Genomic DNA, 20312 nt, shown 5'->3' with positions numbered 1-20312 from the left:
TCCCCTGAATGGTTTTTTTCTTTACCCTCTGTAATATCAACAACCAAACATGGACAGTAGCTTGTTTGACCACCAGTGTCATGCTAAAAAATACAGGGGACCAAACTTTCCCAGGGTGGTTGTCTACATGACATTATATCTTCCCACTGATCCAAAAGTGAACTGGAAAACCAAATGTGGAACGAATTTCCTCATTTTAGACACTTCCGCAGAAGTGTCAAACCAAATGCATTCAGGACTGCTCTCACACATATCCCAGAGTCTCTAAGACTCACTCACTCACTCACTCACTCACTCACTCACTCACTCACTCACTCACATTTTCAAACTGAGCACAGTAACTACTGTAAAATAAAGCTATTTTTTCTTGTCAGACAGGAAGAGAATAAATTGTTATTCCTGTTTGTAAACATTTCACAGGAACTGAAATTCTCTGCTAACACTGGTCAGGCATTGAACTAAGCTAAATTCTGCTCTTATTTATGATATATCTATAACAACCTTCTTTAGGTCAGTACAATTGCTACTGCACAAATAATTGAGCCGAGACTCTATTTAACAACTGAAAGGAAAATGAGTGCCTCTGTAACTTCTACCAAGCAGAACACAGTTGTTTAAATTCCTCCATCAGCCTGAGTAAGAAAATTACTAGTCTACTAGGAAAAGTCAAGTGGACTTACAATAACATATAGGTTTATTTGAAAAAAGTACAGGAGTTTATATTCAGAAACCATAATTAGGAGTTAAAATACCACGGTAGAAACCATCTTCATGGAAAAGCAAGTAGTCTTCTTTATGTTAAACTAGATAAATCTCTGAATCTCCAGATGCCAACCTATCAAACATACTAAAGTATTAGACTGACATCCTTTTGCATTAACCCACTGATGACTGAAGAAAAGAAATCCTGTATTTAGCAAGTAGGAAAGATGAGTGCCCTGTTCTGGGTTTGCTGTATGATTCAAACAAGAAGTCTAGAGACCAACCCCATACTTGTATTTTTTGTGCCACTGCAAAACAATACTCAGTGAATTGCTGGGACATATGCAGCTAATTAAACAAAACATCCCTTGGTTCTAACTTAGCTCTCCTTTAATACAGAGAATGTTAACTTGAGTTTAAAATATTGCTGTAACTTAAGGTATAAAGGCCAACAGGAAAAATGAAAAAATGAAAAAAAAAGAGGAAAAAAGAGCTCTAAACAATGCAGAACTTCATAATGAGGTTGTCAAGAAACTAATAAAAAGCAAAGATGTGAAGAGTATTTTCAGTGACAGAATGATTCCCATAAAAACTGATGGCTGCTGACTTGTATAAACTAAGCATGTGGGGCCAAATGCTGCAATATACTGTGGCTACTGGCAAGATTAAAGCTGTTCACCATCAATAGACAACTGGAAGGATAACAGCTGACAGAACCATGGTCCAGACTCAAATGAGGGAATTCTTAACCCTATAATGCAACAGGCCAGTCTGACACAAATGAAGCCACTTAGTGTTTGAAGTATTATGCATTTAGAGAAATAAAAGTAGCTTAATAAAGGGTCTCTTTATGTAAAAATTGTATCTAATATGCACAAATTACAGTACATTCCCTCATCTGAAGATACAGTGGATGGGTGCAGCATGCATAGTAACACAAGCTCCATCCCCACTATTCCCTGTACTGACTTGTTGAATATGGAAGACTGTGGGTGATGAAACCAGGAGAAAGCTGAGTTATCTGCAGGAGCAAAAACTGCTGTGAGAGGTGGGTGAATCTTGTCTTCACATCCTCAGTCATTTGTCTATTTCCTCATAAAGCTTGGTAAGGTTCCTCTACCTTAGGTCATGAACATGTTCCATCACAAAAACTGAATGCAGGCAGATATTTTCCTTCCATGTTTTACAGACAATGCAAAATTAAATTTCTCAACCTAGATCTTCACTCTCCCCGCTTCACTGAACTTTGTCATGTCTCTAACTGGACTAGACATAATATCTTGGCTTGTAAAACTTTTGGCCTGCTGCAGATCACATTAAACTGAGTTATGGAATGCATTTTGGAGGCAGTGACAATAAAAATAAGACTTTTAAATGACCTTTTAGGTTCTTCAAGAAATTTTTAAAACATTTGCTAAAGAAACATAACATAGAGAGAAAATAACTTTTGCTCTTGTCACAAGCAAAGTCTGCTGAGATCCCATAGCCAAGAAAGTAAATGTTGTTTTTCTGGGGTTAGAGGGTATGATATTCTTTGTTAATCATGAAATCTAGAATTCTATTTGATATCCTGTCAGAATGCAGAGTGCTTATGATGAACTCAATTAATTTGACTCTGCCTGTTGGGTCAAAATCTACAGAGATACACAGCCCTCGCACTATGCTGGAAACATTTTAAAAAAGAGTAATTCCTGAAGCATAGCTTTGTCAGAGACTACAGTTATCTAGAGTTTGGTTATTGTTTAAAGAGCAAATAGCACTTCTAATTTCCTCTCTCCCTACTATTTTTTTTTTAAGATTCAACAAACAGTAAAAATCAATCTGGCTGGCACCATTTATTCTTGCATTTGCAATGGCTTTTGGCATGTGTGTCTACATTTGTGTGAGTCACTTGTAAGGTAGAATAGATGTGACCATTCTCCTGCTCTGGCAGTTACAGAATGAGCACCATTCCTGCTACAAAGATGTGGCAGCCACAGAACTTTTCCTCAGTCCCAGCTGCAAAGGTAAAGCAGCTGCAAGCTGCTGATTTGGAACAAAGAAAGTTCCAAGTGGCTGTAAATTACACAGTGAGGAACAGCAGGAAGGGCACATTATAAGAGACAATACAGGCCAGCTCCATCATCTCATTTCATTCAATGTATCTTAGTTTCTTTTCTGCTACCTATCCACATCCAGCTTGCACACTTAGTCTATGCTCTCATATACTTACATTTAACATATTGTCTTGGACTTTATAACAGTGAGTCCAGCAATGGAAGTTTGCAACTCAAAAGTTCAATCCAAAAAACTTGCTCTTATTTTCTTATTTTAATCCTTGTCATATTTTTATGCCACTGTCTGTATAAGTTATGTTTAATTATGCATATATCATTGCTTTATATGAGTAGGCCTAAATGCTTAATAGAAATACTATAACATCATGTGTAGTGATTTTCTTACAGAGATCTGCAGGTGAATTTTTGGAGTATATTACACACTTCTCTGAAGAAGTGCAGACAACTGAAATGTGGTTATTTGTCTGGGTCAGCCACATAGAAAGCTCTCAGAACCAACACATTATTATGTATTATTATTCTGCAGCTTTGCTATGGAGACCTGTCAGCACTTCACAGATGGCACAAGCCTCTCCAAACAAGAAATTTAGTAGGTCACAACCACCTCTGAGTGTAACTTACGGTGGCTGTGACATAAAGAGGAGTCTAGCAGTGAGAATGGACAAACTGGCACTTCATAAGGAAAGCTAAATTTGTTTTTCATTTCCAAGTGGCTTATGTTATAGGGATCAAAAAGTAGCATTGCTTTAGAGAACCTGGACTGCATGAAGAGCATACGTGTTTTCAAAGTAATATTTAACATGTAGTTGAAACTGTTAAAGTTTCCAACTTTATGCATTTCACAGATCATCATTTACACAGTTCCAATAGTAGAGCAGAAAAGATTTAACTCCTTCCTTGAAAGCCTTCTGTGACAAAATCCTCTTAATCTACATGAATTCCATTATGAAGAGTTACTTCTCAAAGCAATCCTGCTGCCACCTCTTTCATAGTTTCTCTGGCTTAACTTCGTCAGTCAGAAGTGATTCCACTAATAATAGGTAAAGCATCAAGAGTATAAAGCTCACCAGCAACCAAGGCTGCATGACTGAGTCACCATCCACTATTTCCAAGACCATGCCTTATCAATGCACAGGTTGGAAAAAGACAGGAGATGGGATACAAAAAGTAAATTATCTAACTTAAGGCCTGCAGCCTTTACCTTTCATATGGAATTTTAAAATAGCCCATTAAGGAGGTTAATCAGGCTCTGAACACAGAGATGTCTCTTGGAGAGTGACTTGGCAGAGGAGTGTGACCAAACTGAGCACCTGGGCTCAGGTTTGCGGAACGCAAATTAATTATTCCCATTAGGAATCCATGCTGGGGAATAAAAAATGGCATTCTCTCTATTAGCCCATCAGATGAAAAATAACTGTCATCAAAACAATCCTGTAAATTCACTAATCAGATGGTGTTATTCTCCCTAAAGAAAGCCATATGTCTATATCTATATCTATATCTATATCTATATCTATATCTATATCTATATCTATATCTATATCTATATCTATATCTATCTATCTATATCTATATCTATCTAATATATTATTTATTGGTTATAGTGCTGGGTCAAGATAAATGCAAAATAGCTTTTTGTGAAACATTTTTGTTTACCTTCTAAGAGAGGCTTTCCCCCAGACACTTGTGACACGCGTGTCCAAGCAAACCCCTGCCTTCCCAGCTCCTGCTAACCTCCTTGGTGGCAGCAGAGGGCTCCCTTTGGCAGCGTTGGCAGCGCCGTGCTCTGCAAAGCCACTCAGGAGGGATCCTGTTTGTTTGCTGCACTTCTTTAGAAAGGCAGCCTGAAAAGCCGCCCTGTACCTCTCTGCCTTCTCTCGCTCTCACATGAGGTGCTTTCCACAAGAACTCGGTGATTTTGTCAGCCTGCGACTCACTGCAGCCAAGCTCTTAGTAGGATGCTGAAAGACATCATCTTTCAGAAAGGAATGATGATGCAAATAAGGACTAAATTACTGACTAGTGAAAAATTTGCAAGTTACTTTAATCCTGAGAGAAAGCAAACAAAATACATATCCTAAATTTGGATTAATAGTCTACAATTCAACTATCCATATTTTTTAAAATATTAAAACTTCCTACTTTTGGGAATGAATCCTGTGACAAGAATTCAAAAGCTTTTCCCTTTAAAATACATCAGTTAAAATTAAATCAGAGGGCAACACAGATGAATCCACTGATGCAGTGAGTGGCAAACTGGCAAAAGTGAAAAAAACAATTTGTATCTCCTGTAAGATGCAAACAAATGAAGTTATTTCTTCCTACAGAACTACAGTTGAAAAGGTAGCAACCATAATAGTACTTATATAGAAAATGTCAATGCCAATATGCTGTAGTCAGGGAACAGGAACAGCTTTTTTCCTACATATAATACTGATAGGACTTACTCTTCATCAGCTACTCATCTCCTGCCAGTTTTCCCTGCATTACCTTCAGTTTTGCTCTCCCCTGAAATTAAGGAAGTGCCACTTGGCTAAGAAAAGATGGCCAGAGAGATTCCATCACTTGTAAGTCTTTGTCTAGAAGCCCACGGGAAGCTGCATTTGGTTCTCCGAGCATTGCAGACACAGCACAAGGATGGTCTGCCTGTGCTGTCAGATCCTGGGGGACACTGGCTTCACCTGGACAGGCACTTAGTCCCATGAGGTGACAGCTGCTCTAAAACCACCTGGGATCACCCATCGTTGCAGCAGTTTTCTCCTTGTTCCTACACCATGCCCTTTGTGCTTGGGTTGTAATGTACATGTACATGTGAAAGTCTTGTGTTCATATCTCCCTTCTCCTTGTGAAGTGAAATAAACAGGGATAAAAGATACGTAGTTTTTTGTAAACACTACATATTTAATTCTGACTTCCCACATCAGTGTGGGACTGACTTCTGACTCCTCACCCCTTTTTCAGTTGCTATATTACAACAATGCTGCCTGGTTTTAAGCAAAGGCTACAGTCCACAAAATCTCTAATAGGGGTACAGGAATCCAACATAAAGTTAAGGAATGTACATATTTGTGCAGGCTAGGATAATTTGTTATGTGACCTCTAGTAAAAAAAAAAAAAAAAAAAAAGTTGTTTCAATCAGAAAGTTTGAGGCTAGGAGTCCCGAAAGAAATAATTTCCATCAGAATAATACTCATTTTAGAAATGACTCACAGTTTCCTCTAAAATAGTGAGTGGAAAATGAATTTAAGCCTCTTTTACAAGCAATTTTTTAAACAGATATTTAAACCAGCCTTTCAAAAACTCTTTTGTTTTGAAGGCTATGTGATGTAGAATTGTACAGTATGATTGTATGTTCCCTCTACAGTGCTGGGACCAGGCAAACACTCTTGAACAAACCCTGATGTATGAGAGATACAATCTGAAACTAATGAAGACTGCCAACAAAACATAGAGGTACTATACATTTGAACATGCAAGAAGTAGAATGTCTACCCTGATCTGTCAAAATCAGGTTTCTTAAAAGAGAGGTATTAAAAAGCCCTGCAATACACATTGTAAAGCAGAAAGTGAACACTTATAAAGAAATGTGTGCCAACTTAGAAACTGTATTGATATCAACCATCACAATTACAACAGACAAAACTAAAAGCATGGAATCAGGTATTCAGCCTCAAGATTTAAATAAATTTACAACTATCAAAACTCATGGTAAGTCCTATGGGTTATGCAATTAATGGCTAATGGTTATGCAACAGAACAGCAGGCATGGTGGTACTTAGCCAAAAGTTGGGCTTGATGAACTTGGAGGTCTTTTCCAACTGAATGATTCTGTGCTTCTAGGATTCTACCTCTCCTGTTTGTTCTCCTACAGCTGTAGGATATTGATGTTAGCCTTTGGCATAGATAAGACAGGGGACTACAGAGACCTCACCCTGATCAGATACATCAATTTCTAGACCTTACTGTGGTCAACTGTATTTATTATTAATTCATTAACTGTTATTAATAATTTAAATTTACTGCTTTTGGTTTTATTTATCATAAATCATGGAGTTTTATTCTCCTATTTTTCCAAAGATCTTGCCATCCTACGGATGGAAAAATGTATTACTTAAAAGGCATCCAAGACTCAAGCTATCTTGGCATCTAATGGAGATAACCTTCCAGCTGCCAGAGCTCTAAATGCTTTGTCTCACATTCTGTTTTCATTCAATAATTACATTTTTTTAAACAATGTATTGGCCTTTTGAAGGCTCAGTACTTTGCGTAGGGACAAACAGATTTTGATACTCAATTCCATCAGTCATACATTTACTTTTCTTAAACGCAAAGAATGGTTCCTAAATACGCATCACTAACTAGATTACTCTGCCCTCTACTCTAACTCCTGATAGGATCCAGCTACTCAAATTCTAAATAATTAATTGCAAATTAAAAGTAAACTTGCTTGCCTTTAAAACATTTTATACAGTCTTTCTTCTCTCAAGGTTTTAATTTTTTAAAAAAGTATAATTTCCATTAACTCTTGCTTTTAGTCAGGCTATAAATACCAGAAGAACAGTCTCCCTCCTGGTATTTTGGCACTTCTGTACATTTTCAAAGCCAGAAAAAGTAAGTGGAGAGACATGAAACTGAAAAATAATGAAAATAACAAAGAAAATATGAAGAAAAAGTTAAATAATGCGCCTTAAGAATGCTCAACAAAAAGTATGCACCTTTAGATTCAAATAGTGTCCCATGTAGTACTTTGTTTGCTTACAACATGTTTATTCCAAAGCAGCACTGCATGTGGTACTAAAACTTGTCTAAAGCTGGTCTCCATGCCTCATCCTTTGGCAGAGCTCTTTCCCACATTTTAGCACCTGATGACACCAGGCTGATTCCTATTTCACTTTTACAGCATAAAATACCTGACCTAGGATGTTCTGTAGTTAAATTTAATCCACCAGCCCTGAGTTTACTCGTCTAGGATTCAGGTAAACTTGACTCAATTCCTGTCTCCACCTACTGGAGTGGTGTCTCAGATCCATTTCTGCATCATGATTTGTAAATATTTTTTACTCCCTGCAAGCCGTTATACAAATAAATTAATAAATCCTTATGAGATGTTTCCATACCTCAAGGGTCTGTCACAGGGTATACTACTAGGCTAGCACATGATTTCAAAGCCTGATAAAAGAATAAAGCATAATCATGTCTCTCTCTTTTTTAAACATCACAAATCAGTTTGATCAAGTCATCTCAGTCGAATATTAAACTGTGATTCAATTGTTATGTGTTCCAAACTTTCTTTTCTAACCCAAATCTAAAGCAGATTTTAAATTTTAATAAAATCTACGACTAATGGGAGTGTGTGTGCTCACAAAGAGACACTCTGAGCTAAAACAAATGTGTGGGAAAACAAGGCTCTCACTCTGTACTGTCCCCATGCAGTGTCTCCAGCAGCATCTGATAAAACCATCACGGTGCTCCTCACCACCAAATACCAGTCACACCCGAGCTCTACATTATACTTCATCACCCAGGGTCAGATGAAGATCTAGATGCAAACAGTGCTGCACAGACAAGCCATGCTCAAAGAGTTATTTCCTTAGAAATAAACAGCCCTCTTTGACTATTTATTTCTAAGGAATTCAACAGTATTGCTCACAATTTCTAAGCATTCACAAGTGTTTCTCAGCATATGCCAGAATTAGTGCAGATATCTTCCATATCCTTATCTATGTTTAAAAAACTGGAGTATGATTTTTCCTGATGCTGACTTACAGGAATTGTATCATTCTCCTAGGACAGATCCATCCAGTTCAATGAAACCAACACAGCGATGGCACCTCAGCTAGAGTCTAATCCTGAGAAGACTGATTTTCTCTTAAGGGATCTATATTTAAATAGACAGTCAGGATAAGAAAGAAAACAGTATTATCTTCCTATTTGCTATTATGGATTTTTGAGGACGCTCTTTAATTAAATATACATAAGTAAAAAATTGTATCTTATGGATGATACTGCTAGTCTTTATGGAATTTGGAGTATTAAGTAGAGTGATTGTTAAAATTTTTTTATCCCAACTTTCCCTTACTCATTGTTTGTTATGGAGCCATTTGTGAAGGCTTTCCTAAACTTACCAGAGAACCAGAAAATCCTAATGATATTATCTTTTTTCACTGCTAAGTTGAACATCTCCATATAATGTTAAAGAAAACCTTCTCACAGAAAGCTGCCCTCTGACTGCAAGAACAGAAACAGTATATTTTCAACTTAATTTTTGTGCTTTTAAACATGCTGAACTGACATCTCTATTGGCTAGAGTCTGTTTTTTTACACGCAACATAAATATAAGAGAGAAAAAAACCAAAGAGCAGGTGCTTCCCATGGCAACTTCCTTTGAAGATGTCTTTGAACAATTACCTCGAGGGGGTGACAGAGCATTTCAGTTTCTGTGGCTCATTCAGTCCTGTGGCTTTCTGATGAGCAAATACAACTGCAATGTTATTTTCTCAGATATAGTGCCACTCTAGTATATCTAGTAGGCAGGCCACTGAACACCTGTCCTAAGGCAGTGACTTCCAGTTGATTACTGTACTTCTAAATGACAGATTTTATCCTGAAAATCTTCCTGTGTAAAGGTCTAGCACAGAATCTCTCCAGATCAGCACAGGAACCCAGTTGTTATACACTTACCATGTACCTTAGATTTCTGTAATTCACTTCAGCTCCCACTTAACAAATTCCATCCTACTACTCAGATCTTTATTTATCAGTGACCCTTCCTATCTTCAACCAACAGATATTTCCATCTATCTTTTGTTGGATGGCTCCCTGCCTTATTCTTCCTCTCTTTCTATAGTTCTGGTGATTATCCTGAGCATTCAAACTCCTCTATATCATTATGCCCTAACCAAGCTCCCTCTGTACCAGATATGGTCACACTGCTCAACAACCACAAAACATAAAATGTTTCAAATGAACATGTCAAGATGTCTCATTTTCCCATTGCAACAATTTCCTGAATTTAACATAACATTTTCCATAAAACTGCTTCCCCCTAGCTATAAATGACTTGAGTAATTAGTTTGTTTTTTTTTTTTTAAACTTCACATTTCACTGTCTTTTTTATAGGAGAAAACCCCTTGCCCATGAGAACCTTCTGCTGGAAATACAGCAAATGTCTAAAGTGTAACTGCATGTAGATCTTTTGGATTTCTGATTTTGCTAAAACCATGTATCTCAGGTCATACTCAGTAAAATCTTTGCTGAATGCTAAGTAAGCCTGACAAGATTTCCAGTTGTGCACTGAAAGCAATGAGACGTATGCAATATGATGCACAGGGAAAATAATTCCTTTCAAGTGAGTTTCTCTTTGATGTCTGTGAATAGACTGAATACCAAGCTCATGACAAAAGCCAAAAGATGTGTATGGGAGTCTGAAGATTGAAGGTGATGTATTAAACCTATCAGATAATAGGGTCTCTTTGCTCTACAGGTAATAAATATTATAGTGTCTGCTAATCTAAATAATTGAGATATGCCTAAAAAACTACTTTCTTATATGTTTATGTGTTTCTAACTAGGATATCTTCTGCTCACTTAGCTCACATCATGCACTAGCAAGGGCTGATCTCTCTTAATTTCCTGGATATGTCATACTATCAGCCCCGCTGAGTGTATTTTAAAGACAAACTACTTCATTAGTTCATCATCATTAGTATATTGACTATCTATCAGAGTGAAACAGTTCAGTTAGGATATTCTCCTTCTACGCTTCTGTACATGTCAGCTAAAAGGGACATTAAACTACTGAACTTTATGTTTGTTTTGAAACTGTCTTTTAATCCACTTAAGAGTCTCATCCAGATCTTGAAGAACAAACAAGCACAAGAACTGGATTCTATCATGATTAATTACAATGGAAATCAGTTCCAGCCTAAACATTTACTGAATGTTTAATCCCTGTTAATGTTTTTGCTGAGTATAAAAGGTAGTTCCATTGAAAAATATATGGTATTTTTATTATCATTATCCTGTTTTGTTGTTTCTGCAGCAAGTGCTTCCTTGGGAAAAAAGGTATCTGGCAAAAATTAGGAATAACAGGTTTTGGTATATGTATGTACGAAGATAGTGTTGCCAACAGAGGAAATACTTTAGCATGGGATAAACCATGGAAACAGGGATAAAGCATGGACAAAGGCAAACATATAGGAGATTTATTTGATATGTACAAGCCAACTGCAGCAGTCAGCACGTGCAGAGCACCAGAACTGTGTGGGGAAGTGGGTAGCAGCAGGTGATGCCAGAAAGAGGTAAGGCACAGTGTATGACAGAAATTAAGACAGACAATCCAGTGTCAGCTCATTTTCCTTGTTTAGAGACTGGCTCATCTCCAAGAGTGCCCACTTTTCCTCTGCTTTTGCTACATGCAGAAGTTCCTTTCTTAGCATGTTGGGGAAAGTGAATATTCTTTCAGCACATGCTAGTTTTTATAGCAAACGCCAAGTGTTTTTGATCACCCATTATGTTAGAACAACTCCACAAAAAAGAAAATCTGTGTCAATTTTCACTCACTGTTGTTGTCTCCTCTTTGTCCTAACTTCCCAGAAATGCTAAAAAAATGGACGGAAAGGTAGTCAAAAAGCCATAAATGGTTAATGACGTTAAACACTAAAATCTTACGTTCTTTGGGTAGTTATCCTTCTCATAGTATTTGCACTAGTTTCTGCATATGAGGAAAAACAAACAAGCAAACCCAGAAGGTTCATCACCTCTTAAACATTGGATTTACTAAACCATGAAACCAAACTCCTCAAACTTGGGTGCCGCAGCTCAGCCCCAAGGCCACACTACACCATTGAAAGACCACCTTATAAATGTGCTACCTTTTCTTCCCAGTGGAAGTTAAACTCCTCTATAACCACTTTGCAACCAAGCAGCAGTAGACATTTTGTTTTCAGGGCTGCGGAAAGATAGCACACAGCACGAGAGAGAAAGATTTTAAAAGGTGAAATATCTCAAACTACTTTTTGCTTTATGATTAAGTTCAGCTACTATTAATCAATTATTAATCTTTATGCCAGTTCATAGTAGGAGACAGCATTTTAAGCACTGTCCATCTGCAGTCCTGATCTGAATTCTCTAGTTATGCACAGGTACTGTCATAAAGCACCACAAAACATTCTTCTCATTGTGCTAAGGACGTTTCAAGTTCTGTAGAAGACAGAGTCACCCACTGCATACAACACTGTTTAAACAATACTGAAGAGGAACATAAGCCAATCATCAGCACACACTCAAGCCACTCCCAATGCATGTCTGCCTATCAAAGTTTCTACACCGATATACAAAAATATTTGCACATTCCCTTATTTTGAGCAATTATTGGCCTTATACTCACATGACTTCCTATTTGCTCGTGACCTCTTCCTCTCTCTAGGCACCGCTCGCTGGCTTGGCACTTGTGTGGCAGACTTGACGATGCGATCCATGATCTCATCCGCGGCGTCATCCGTCGCGTTTGGGGAGTCGTCGTTGCCAGCGTTCCATGAACCAATACGGCCTGGAAAAGTCCAGCAAGTGAATTCGGGGAAAAATTGGGAAATTACAGCTGGCAGCTTAGTCATCCCAACTTCAATTCGACCAAAGAAGAAGAATGTGCCTAATGGAGAAAATTTCTAAATAATAGCCTAGACTCCTTGCTGCACCAGCAGAGAGCCAAGAGCTCAAACACAATTCTAATACACGTATATTTATATACACACTTCCTATTCCTTTAAGCCTCGGTGTCTTTCTCTTGATCACATTTGTCTCCAGCAAATGCCTGCTAGAGGCTGCCTATAAGCGAAGGATGGATAGTATTGTGTGACCATGTTTCTCTCTGCTCCTATTACAAAGACACTAGAAGACATGGCACATCTTAGAGATCGATGCAAATTGGAAACACAGGTCCTTTTGTAGTGAAAGAAAGATGTAACAATTTCTGAGCATCTGTATCACAACCTAGAGCAAAGGGACAAGAGAAGGGCACAAAGTGTGGTTTGACATGTTTTGTCCCCTTCACAGTGAAGAATTCACCTTCTCATCACAGAGCTGTACGTGTCCTGGCATGCTTGTGTGCTCTGTTATGAGTAAGAGTAAGAGTAAGAGGCAAGCTGAAAAGCTGAAAGCAGTTTTGGTTAAAACCACAAGCAAACAAGTGAGCCATGTTTCTGAACCCAAGGCTTTGGCACTCCTTACTCCACAGGGCATTGTGTAACACGTCGTTGGGTTCCTCCACCACTGCGTACTGTTCTGTGTGTGTTTTGTTTTTAAATTATTTGAAGGTTAGTGCGCAGTGAGAACACTGACAGTGAACTCTGCAAAAGAATGCATGTGATACAATTGCAAGCAGCTAAGAAATCACCAAGAAGGCCATTTTATACCATATCCTTGAAGTCCATAATTAGCTTTGATTAGGCCTTTACTCAGCTGCCTCATCTCCTGGCTTTTTCAGGAGCAGTTCTATTACAACACTGCTCCTGACAAGTTCTTGTCTGGCTCACCCATTTTCTGCCTCAGCTGTTCTTCTGGAAAACACAAGCTGACTCTCACAATCAGGACACTCTCATGATCAGCATTCAGTGGATTACTTCAGCTTGTTCAGCTTGTTGCTCTGTTTAACTTTCATACTTTAGTTAGCTGACACTGGGGCTGTGAAACTTCTGAATTAGCCAAGATCATGGTTTTATGCCTTAATGAACTACTGTCCTGGGTTACAATGCAAAAATGTGTATTCTATCACCATCTGTTGAAATGGGGAGGGGTGGTGATCCTTATCTCTGTGGGAGATATCCTCTGCTAATGGGCCATTAAGTCCTACTGTATGACTGATAAGACTACGTCATCCCATTGGGAGATGCTCCAGCCAGAAAGAGGAGCCAAGCCTTTCCTACCTAGATAAAAACTGAGATTTGAAACACCAAGGCAGCCTCTTTCCACTGGATCCCAGAGGAAAGTCAGACCTTTTCCACATCATTGCTGGACCTTCAGAGGATAACTACACCTTCTACAGAAACACTGCTTCAACTGAACCACATCTGTCATCCAGGAGGACTGCAGCCACCATTTATACAGACTGCTGCTAACACCCTGACTGACAGGGTGTCAGGTTGTATTCTGACTCTGTCAGTGGTTTTCTTTTGTATTATTGCATGTATTTTATTTATTTATTTATTTATTCTTATTAAATTGTATTACTGACTTGGAGTCTCTCACTGGTTTTTGCTTTCAAACCAGTACAACTACACATGCACAGACTTAGAATTGGATGCTGTGGATGTGTTATCAGTTGTATTAAAAAAAACCCAAAGTATCAAGAAAGTGTACGATATCCAGACATGAAAGAGAAGAAATACCAGAAAAGAAAATGAAGACTTGAATTTTAGTGTATCATCTTTACTCCAAAACCATCTTCCATATATTGCAAGTATGGGAGTGGTGAGGGGAAGACAAAAGCAAGTACTCATTACCTTTGCAGTTCAGCAGGGAAGTGGTTAAAGGACACATCACCTTTTTCCTACATATTTTCTCCCAGTCTCTCCCCAGTCATTCACAGAATACCGCAAAGTCTTTTCACTTGAATTTGAATTGTTACTTTCTACTTGCTTCTATCAAACATAAAGAGAAAACCACATCCTGGATTCTCCAGATGGCCCATTTTGCTTTCATGATGAGAGCATGAATTGGGGTGTTAGTGGGAAGTCACCATCATCATGCAGGGAGAATTGAAAATTTCTGCAGGCTTGGACTCTTGACACCCCTATTCTGGCTGCGTTGAAACTTCAGGAAAATTCTTCTTCATCCCACGCCTCAAATCACTTCTACCATGAACACACCACTGGGATGTTCTCCTTCCCCTTCCACCTTTGCAGCTGTAAGTGCTACTCAAGGGAGACATGATCCGTGTTTGGGCCACTGCGTGGCTACCACAGCACAAGAAATGTGGCCACGAGGAAATGTTGTCGCTTACCTCGGCTGGCCCGGCTCCGGGTGCGGACGCCGAGTGCCATGGTGCTGTCACCGCCCACGGAGCAGGTCTTGAGCACTGCCTTCATGTTCTCGTGCTCAGCAGCATCCTCGGCGTACTGCAGGCCCTGGGGCTGGCTCTGGCAGGGAGGGGAGCTGCTGGAGAACTTGCCGGACTGCGGGAGGAAAAGGATTTGTTGTTTCAACTGAGAACACCATGGACAGTAGGCCAGGGGCTCGATTGCAAATTGAAGGGAAAGAAGCATCCTCCCCGGCTTGGTTTGGAGTGCAGCTCTTCCCAAAAGAGCCCAGCAACAGTTGCTCCTCTCCCAGAGCATTCCCTCTGACCAGAAATAAACCTGAAACAGGGTGACAGCAGGGACCAGACACAGTCAGAGGAAAAACAGATGCATTAGCTCGAGCTTTGTAATTTTGACCTTATGTCTGAGAGTAAAAGGTGCAAAGCAAGGACTTGCTTTGAAATCTTCAATCCAGACTGGGCCTGATCTGGGGTCAGGCATAATGCTGAGAGGAACAGCATGAGACCCAAGAGAAAAAAGAAACTGCAGTTTTCCCTGTACAATCAACTTTCAGTAGCAAGGCAAAATGTGGACAGTGGTCTAGGAAGAGACACTTTTCCCTCTTACCTCTTTGCCTTGCTGCACAGAAAACTCAAACTGCTCTAAAACACAATTATCTTACAATTACAAGTAGCTTTAATATACATTACCACTAACTCTTAAAAAGTCCCTGGTCCCAAAGCACTGAGACAAATTATTTATGGCCAAAACACAAAAACTGCAGTCAGAAGAACAAACAAGAGATTGAGGAGTCTGCCCTCTGCTTCCCAGTCACCTCCACATGAACAAGAGCAGCTACACTAGCTGGGCACACAGTGTGGGTATGCAGCAGCCCCACCAGTGACCCAACCAACCACCTAGGAATGGGTGGGAGCAGCAGAAGTGACTACTTTCTAAGGAGAAAGGCTTGCATTGCTGGGCTGCTCTCCCTTCCCAGACTCTGCCTCCAAAGGGCTTGGATGCTGGTATTTGCCACTATGCTCTTATCTGCAGAAAGGTCAAAGCACACTGAAAATACAGCCCTGACTGCAGGAAATACCGACCCTGTTGACAGCAAACAGGCATCAACAGATAATAATAAACCTCAGTTCTCTCACTCATATCAGTCCAGCATCAGACACCAAAATATGTTTTGTTTTTCCTTTTAATCTTTCTTACTCTAATTCAGCACAGATGAAAGGACAAGTGCTGCCTTCTCTTCTTCCTTTGCATAATAAACAACATTAATTATTCACTTGGTGATATCAAGCCAGTCAGTTAAAAGGATGCAAACCTGCAAAGCCCTTCTGTCAGAGAATGGCAAATTGAAAGAAAAGACTGGGCCCTACTTTCAGAGCTTTGATCAAGTCCCCATGTCAAGACTGCAAATTGAAAATGTATAATCTGGCAACCGGTGATAAGATGATTCTATTTTAACACAGTGACTTTTTGGGGTAAGATAGCAAGTTAACTGAGTTGCAAAACAATAATCCCTACAAGGCACTGAGCTAAATATATCAGTATGAAACCTATTTTTGATAGTTAGAAGTTTGTTTTCTTGTTAAAAGATTAGCTTGCAACATTTTGATGTGAAAAGTATGCAAGTGCTAGAGTTTCACATGTGAAATTAAGAGACAGAAAAATATTAGAGAAAAACTCCTATGAAAGGGCATGCTGTTTTTGCATTAAGACTACTCTCTTATACAAAGTAGGTTGTTCAGCTAATTAATACAATCTCAAAAAAAAATCCAAAGGATAAAGCCTTCACATAACTGTTAGTTCCTGTTCACACAGGTTAGTTACATGTTGGCATAAACAGGCAAATTCATGTAATTTTCTTTCCATGCCCTAAGCTATACAGCACAAACCATCACTGGGGGCGAAGCGCTAGAGCCAAAAGTTTTATTTAATTTCCTTAATTTTCAGATGTTACCATAAATTGCTGCCCAAACCCCATCCTGTTGAGAAAATGACCCCATCTATGAAACAGTGAGCATGAAGCCACACTGTTTATGTTCAGCCAACTGAAGAAAGCTCTAATGCTGAATAAAAAATGCATAGCAAAAAAGATGCTCCTCAAATCAATAAACTTTTATTATGAATATAGCTAGAACATCACCTTCAGGAGCACTTTATGATAGCTACATGAACTACTCTATGGCTCATCTCTATGATGAATGAAGTGTCTCGTTTTCTATTTATACAGCAAGGCAAACAGTTAGGATTTGCTTAAAATCCCTATATCTTGAAGCTTTTGAAAACTTATAAAATAATACCATGTGGGGTTATACAGCTTAATGAGTATGAAATTATCCTGGTAATCTGTAGCCAAAGTAATTTATGGTCCCCATAACATTTAGATCACTGATGCTTTGAGTAATGGGGATACTTTGCAGTACATTACAGACAGTAAGGAAAAGAAACAAGGAAACTTAAAATTATTAAGCCCTCAGATAAGGATATCCTTATTCAAGAGGACAGGCATGCATATGGTTAAAGCTGACTATAAAAACACATTCTTATGATTGAGACAAAAAGGTATGAGAAATATGTCATGGTTCATAGTTCCAGTTGAGCAGATGGAGTTGAGTAGTCCATACTATCTGAGTTAGAAATTAGATATCACAGCACACAGGAGACATGGGATGACATGCTTTTTCAGAGAACCATACCTCAACATCCTCTTCTTCATCGGTCTGCCACTGGAAACAAAGGACAAGGTGGAGAAGGACAAACAGCAAGATTTAGGAAAGACAGCACTGTCAAACCATGACAGAGTAAGAGGTAACCATGGTACTGTTTATGCAATAGGACGACATAAAAATAGAAGACACGGAAGGAATTCATTCCTTAGACAATCAGCTTGCTCATTTTTTTTTTTTTAAGCTGATTATGTGTAGAGCACACTGTCACAGCCAATAGGGTATGTAGAAATTTCCTGACATTTCCTTACAGAAATGGTGAACCAAAACTATCCCTAACCCATCCTATTTCTCTCCCTTGAGTCACGGGGTTGTTTGCCCCATGGAAACTGACACTAGGTAGGAACTCCTCCTTCTTCCAACTCTGTGCAGCACAGGGAGGTCTTGGCTGTAGTTTCTCTCAGTGCATAGGTCAACTTCTTGGCAATTCCTTTTCTCTACACTTAAGTGTTTATTTTAATTCTTTTTTTTAAGCTGGGGTTTTTCAACTTCCAATTCAACAGAGCACTCAAATCAAATGCTGGGTTGTCTTTCAATAAATGCTTAAAGTTCTTCAGTAGCTGCCTGATACCTGATCCTGGAAATCAGAGTGTATATCAATCATCCATTGTTATTCAGGGCTTTCACCCTCTGTGACAGCAGGCATCTTAAACTATCTTGACGGTTGCACTATATTAAATGCACAGACATAGAAAAATATTGTGGGATATGGAGTATTCTTAAATTTGGGGATTTACAGGGAATTAGCAATTTAGATCTGTATTCTGAAATGCCTTGGGAATTCTTCACTGGGTTAGAAGATGCCCCACATGGAAGTTTCCCAAAGTAAAACATGGCTTCTCAAGTATCTGGGCTCCTTGTTTCCATAATTTTCAGTTTGTTTATAAAGTGCAAACATAGTCCAGAAATTTTATGCATTTTTTTATTTGTGGGTTTTGTTTTGTTTTTTTTTAGAAGAAAAATTCCACCAATAGTATTCCTCTCCCTAGTGTTATAAATACTCATTTTTGACCTTATCTCCATCTCAGTTCTGATTGCTGTCTGGGATTGATACATTCTGTTCCAGAAACATTCATCATTAAAAATGAGAGCCTGATTTACTTTGGCCCTCAGTTTAGTTGCAGCACAATCTCCATAAGAAGATTAGCTATGACTGCTAAGCAGCACATTAACATTACTTTTTAAGGGTATGTTTTATGCAAAGAGTGAGAATGCTTATTCTAATTTAGACACAGTGGTACTGACAGAAACACAGGCAGTGTGTTTTGCACAGGGACCATAGCAGGTATGTTCCCTTTGCATTAAAATTATCTGTTTGTCTTTTTTCCATCCCCCGGGGGGCAGAGAGTCACTCCATAAAGCAATTCTTCTGAAGAGGACCACTATTCACTTTTTGTCATGAGTAAGAAACAGAAAGAAGAAGAGGAAGTACAAACAGTCTTATATTCTAATTCTATCTATCTATCTAATCCAACACATCATTCTGTACATCCAGCTAATAAGCAAAGGGCAGCAGGAGAGCAAATTAAGCTCAACAATACAAAAAGGCAGTCAGGGCAAGGTAAAGTAGTAGCAATGACACATTACAAAGATTGTGCTCCAAACAAAAGTATTATTGTATTACTTTATGCCAAGCTCGATTTTTACAGGGTCAAGTCCCAGCTGCTGGCCTACCAGCCCATTTAATCCAGCTAGGAGTGATTTGCTATGGACTCATTCCAAGGTCGCTTCTTAGCTTGACTTTGCTCATCTCCCGTACCTGAGCATTGCCATTTCTCTCCCTCCTGCTCCACATGGAGAGCACTCACTCCTAGAATCACTGTCCTATAGCCAAAGCTACTCCAGTGCACAGGAGATATAGTTCACCACCCCCTTCATATTTCCATGTCTGAAGAGGCATTTGCCTGTAGAAAATACTGTCAACAGGAGTAAAAGCTGCAAAATAAATAAATCAACCTTGTTTCACAAGGGAATCTTACTCTTACTCTTACATGTACATTCTGCCTTGTATTTCCTTCTTCATTTCATCATTATAGAAACACTAAGAAACAGCAATACATAAGATTTTTTTTTAAACATGCAATATTATCAAAAAGCACTGAAAGAACATTGCTATACTGAATACCACTTGTAGGCACAAATGCTAATTTGAAGGAAAAAAGGCCATTTGATTCTTCTGCCATTCAGTATAGGATGTTGCAAGACAGTTTGAGATCTCCCTCCTTCCCTTCCTCCTGCCCTCACATTTTTCCTTTAGGCTAGCATTTCTGCACAGTGGATTTGCTGTTTCAAAATATTATGTCTATTACATAGCAATTTTGGAATTGAAACTCTTAAGTATTGTGAAAAGCACAGCTTCATAAATCTGAGAGACAGATGCTTATATTACCTACTATTATTAAAAAGAATTTAAAAGCTCACACTATAATTACATTTCTTCCCTATTTTGCTTGCTTGTTATTTTTAGAGTGCCTGAAATCAGTGCTATCATTGGCTAAAGCCAGATATAAGGTTACAGAGGATAGGCAATTTTCCCTGTGAAACTGTGGCAAAGCACTGTTCTTCTCTTTTCCTTATCCCTCTTCTCCACACAACATTCACCAAGATTTAAACTGACAGTGCCTGGTCCACTTCAGCTATTAAAGAACACATAAACACAAAGATATCTGTGGTAAAAGGCTGAAAGAAAGACGGGAAATATTCCCCATTGTGTTCCTCAGCCCTACTCCATGTGAGTAGTTGTTGAAGCTGATGCAAGTTCTCCATGCAAAGAGCCAGCAGACTCTCCATGCAAGGAG

At 38.8% G+C, this 20312-nt stretch overlaps 1 protein-coding gene across 8 annotated transcripts in view; it reads right to left on the bottom strand.

The window, feature by feature from the left end:
• FHOD3 (formin homology 2 domain containing 3) overlaps window positions 1-20312 on the bottom strand; it is a 366964-nt gene that overhangs the window by 7315 nt on the left and 339337 nt on the right. For 4 of the 8 annotated variants that reach the window (XM_088171487.1, XM_088171447.1, XM_088171465.1 and 1 more), the window contains 3 exons: window positions 17485-17514; window positions 14758-14929; window positions 12148-12309 (listed from right to left, as the gene is read on the bottom strand). In XM_088171487.1, the coding sequence (XP_088027613.1) occupies window positions 12148-12309; window positions 14758-14929; window positions 17485-17514 (364 nt within the window). The remainder of the gene's footprint in view (window positions 1-12147; window positions 12310-14757; window positions 14930-17484; window positions 17515-20312) is intronic. The other 4 variants (XM_088171498.1, XM_014887982.2, XM_088171476.1 and 1 more) reach the window with 1 other exon arrangement.

The sequence above is a fragment of the Sturnus vulgaris genome, chromosome 1, assembly GCF_052056855.1.
Source record: "Sturnus vulgaris isolate bStuVul1 chromosome 1, bStuVul1.hap1, whole genome shotgun sequence".
Classification (NCBI taxonomy): Eukaryota; Metazoa; Chordata; class Aves; order Passeriformes; family Sturnidae; genus Sturnus; species Sturnus vulgaris.
This window is presented reverse-complemented; position numbering and strand designations above follow the sequence as displayed.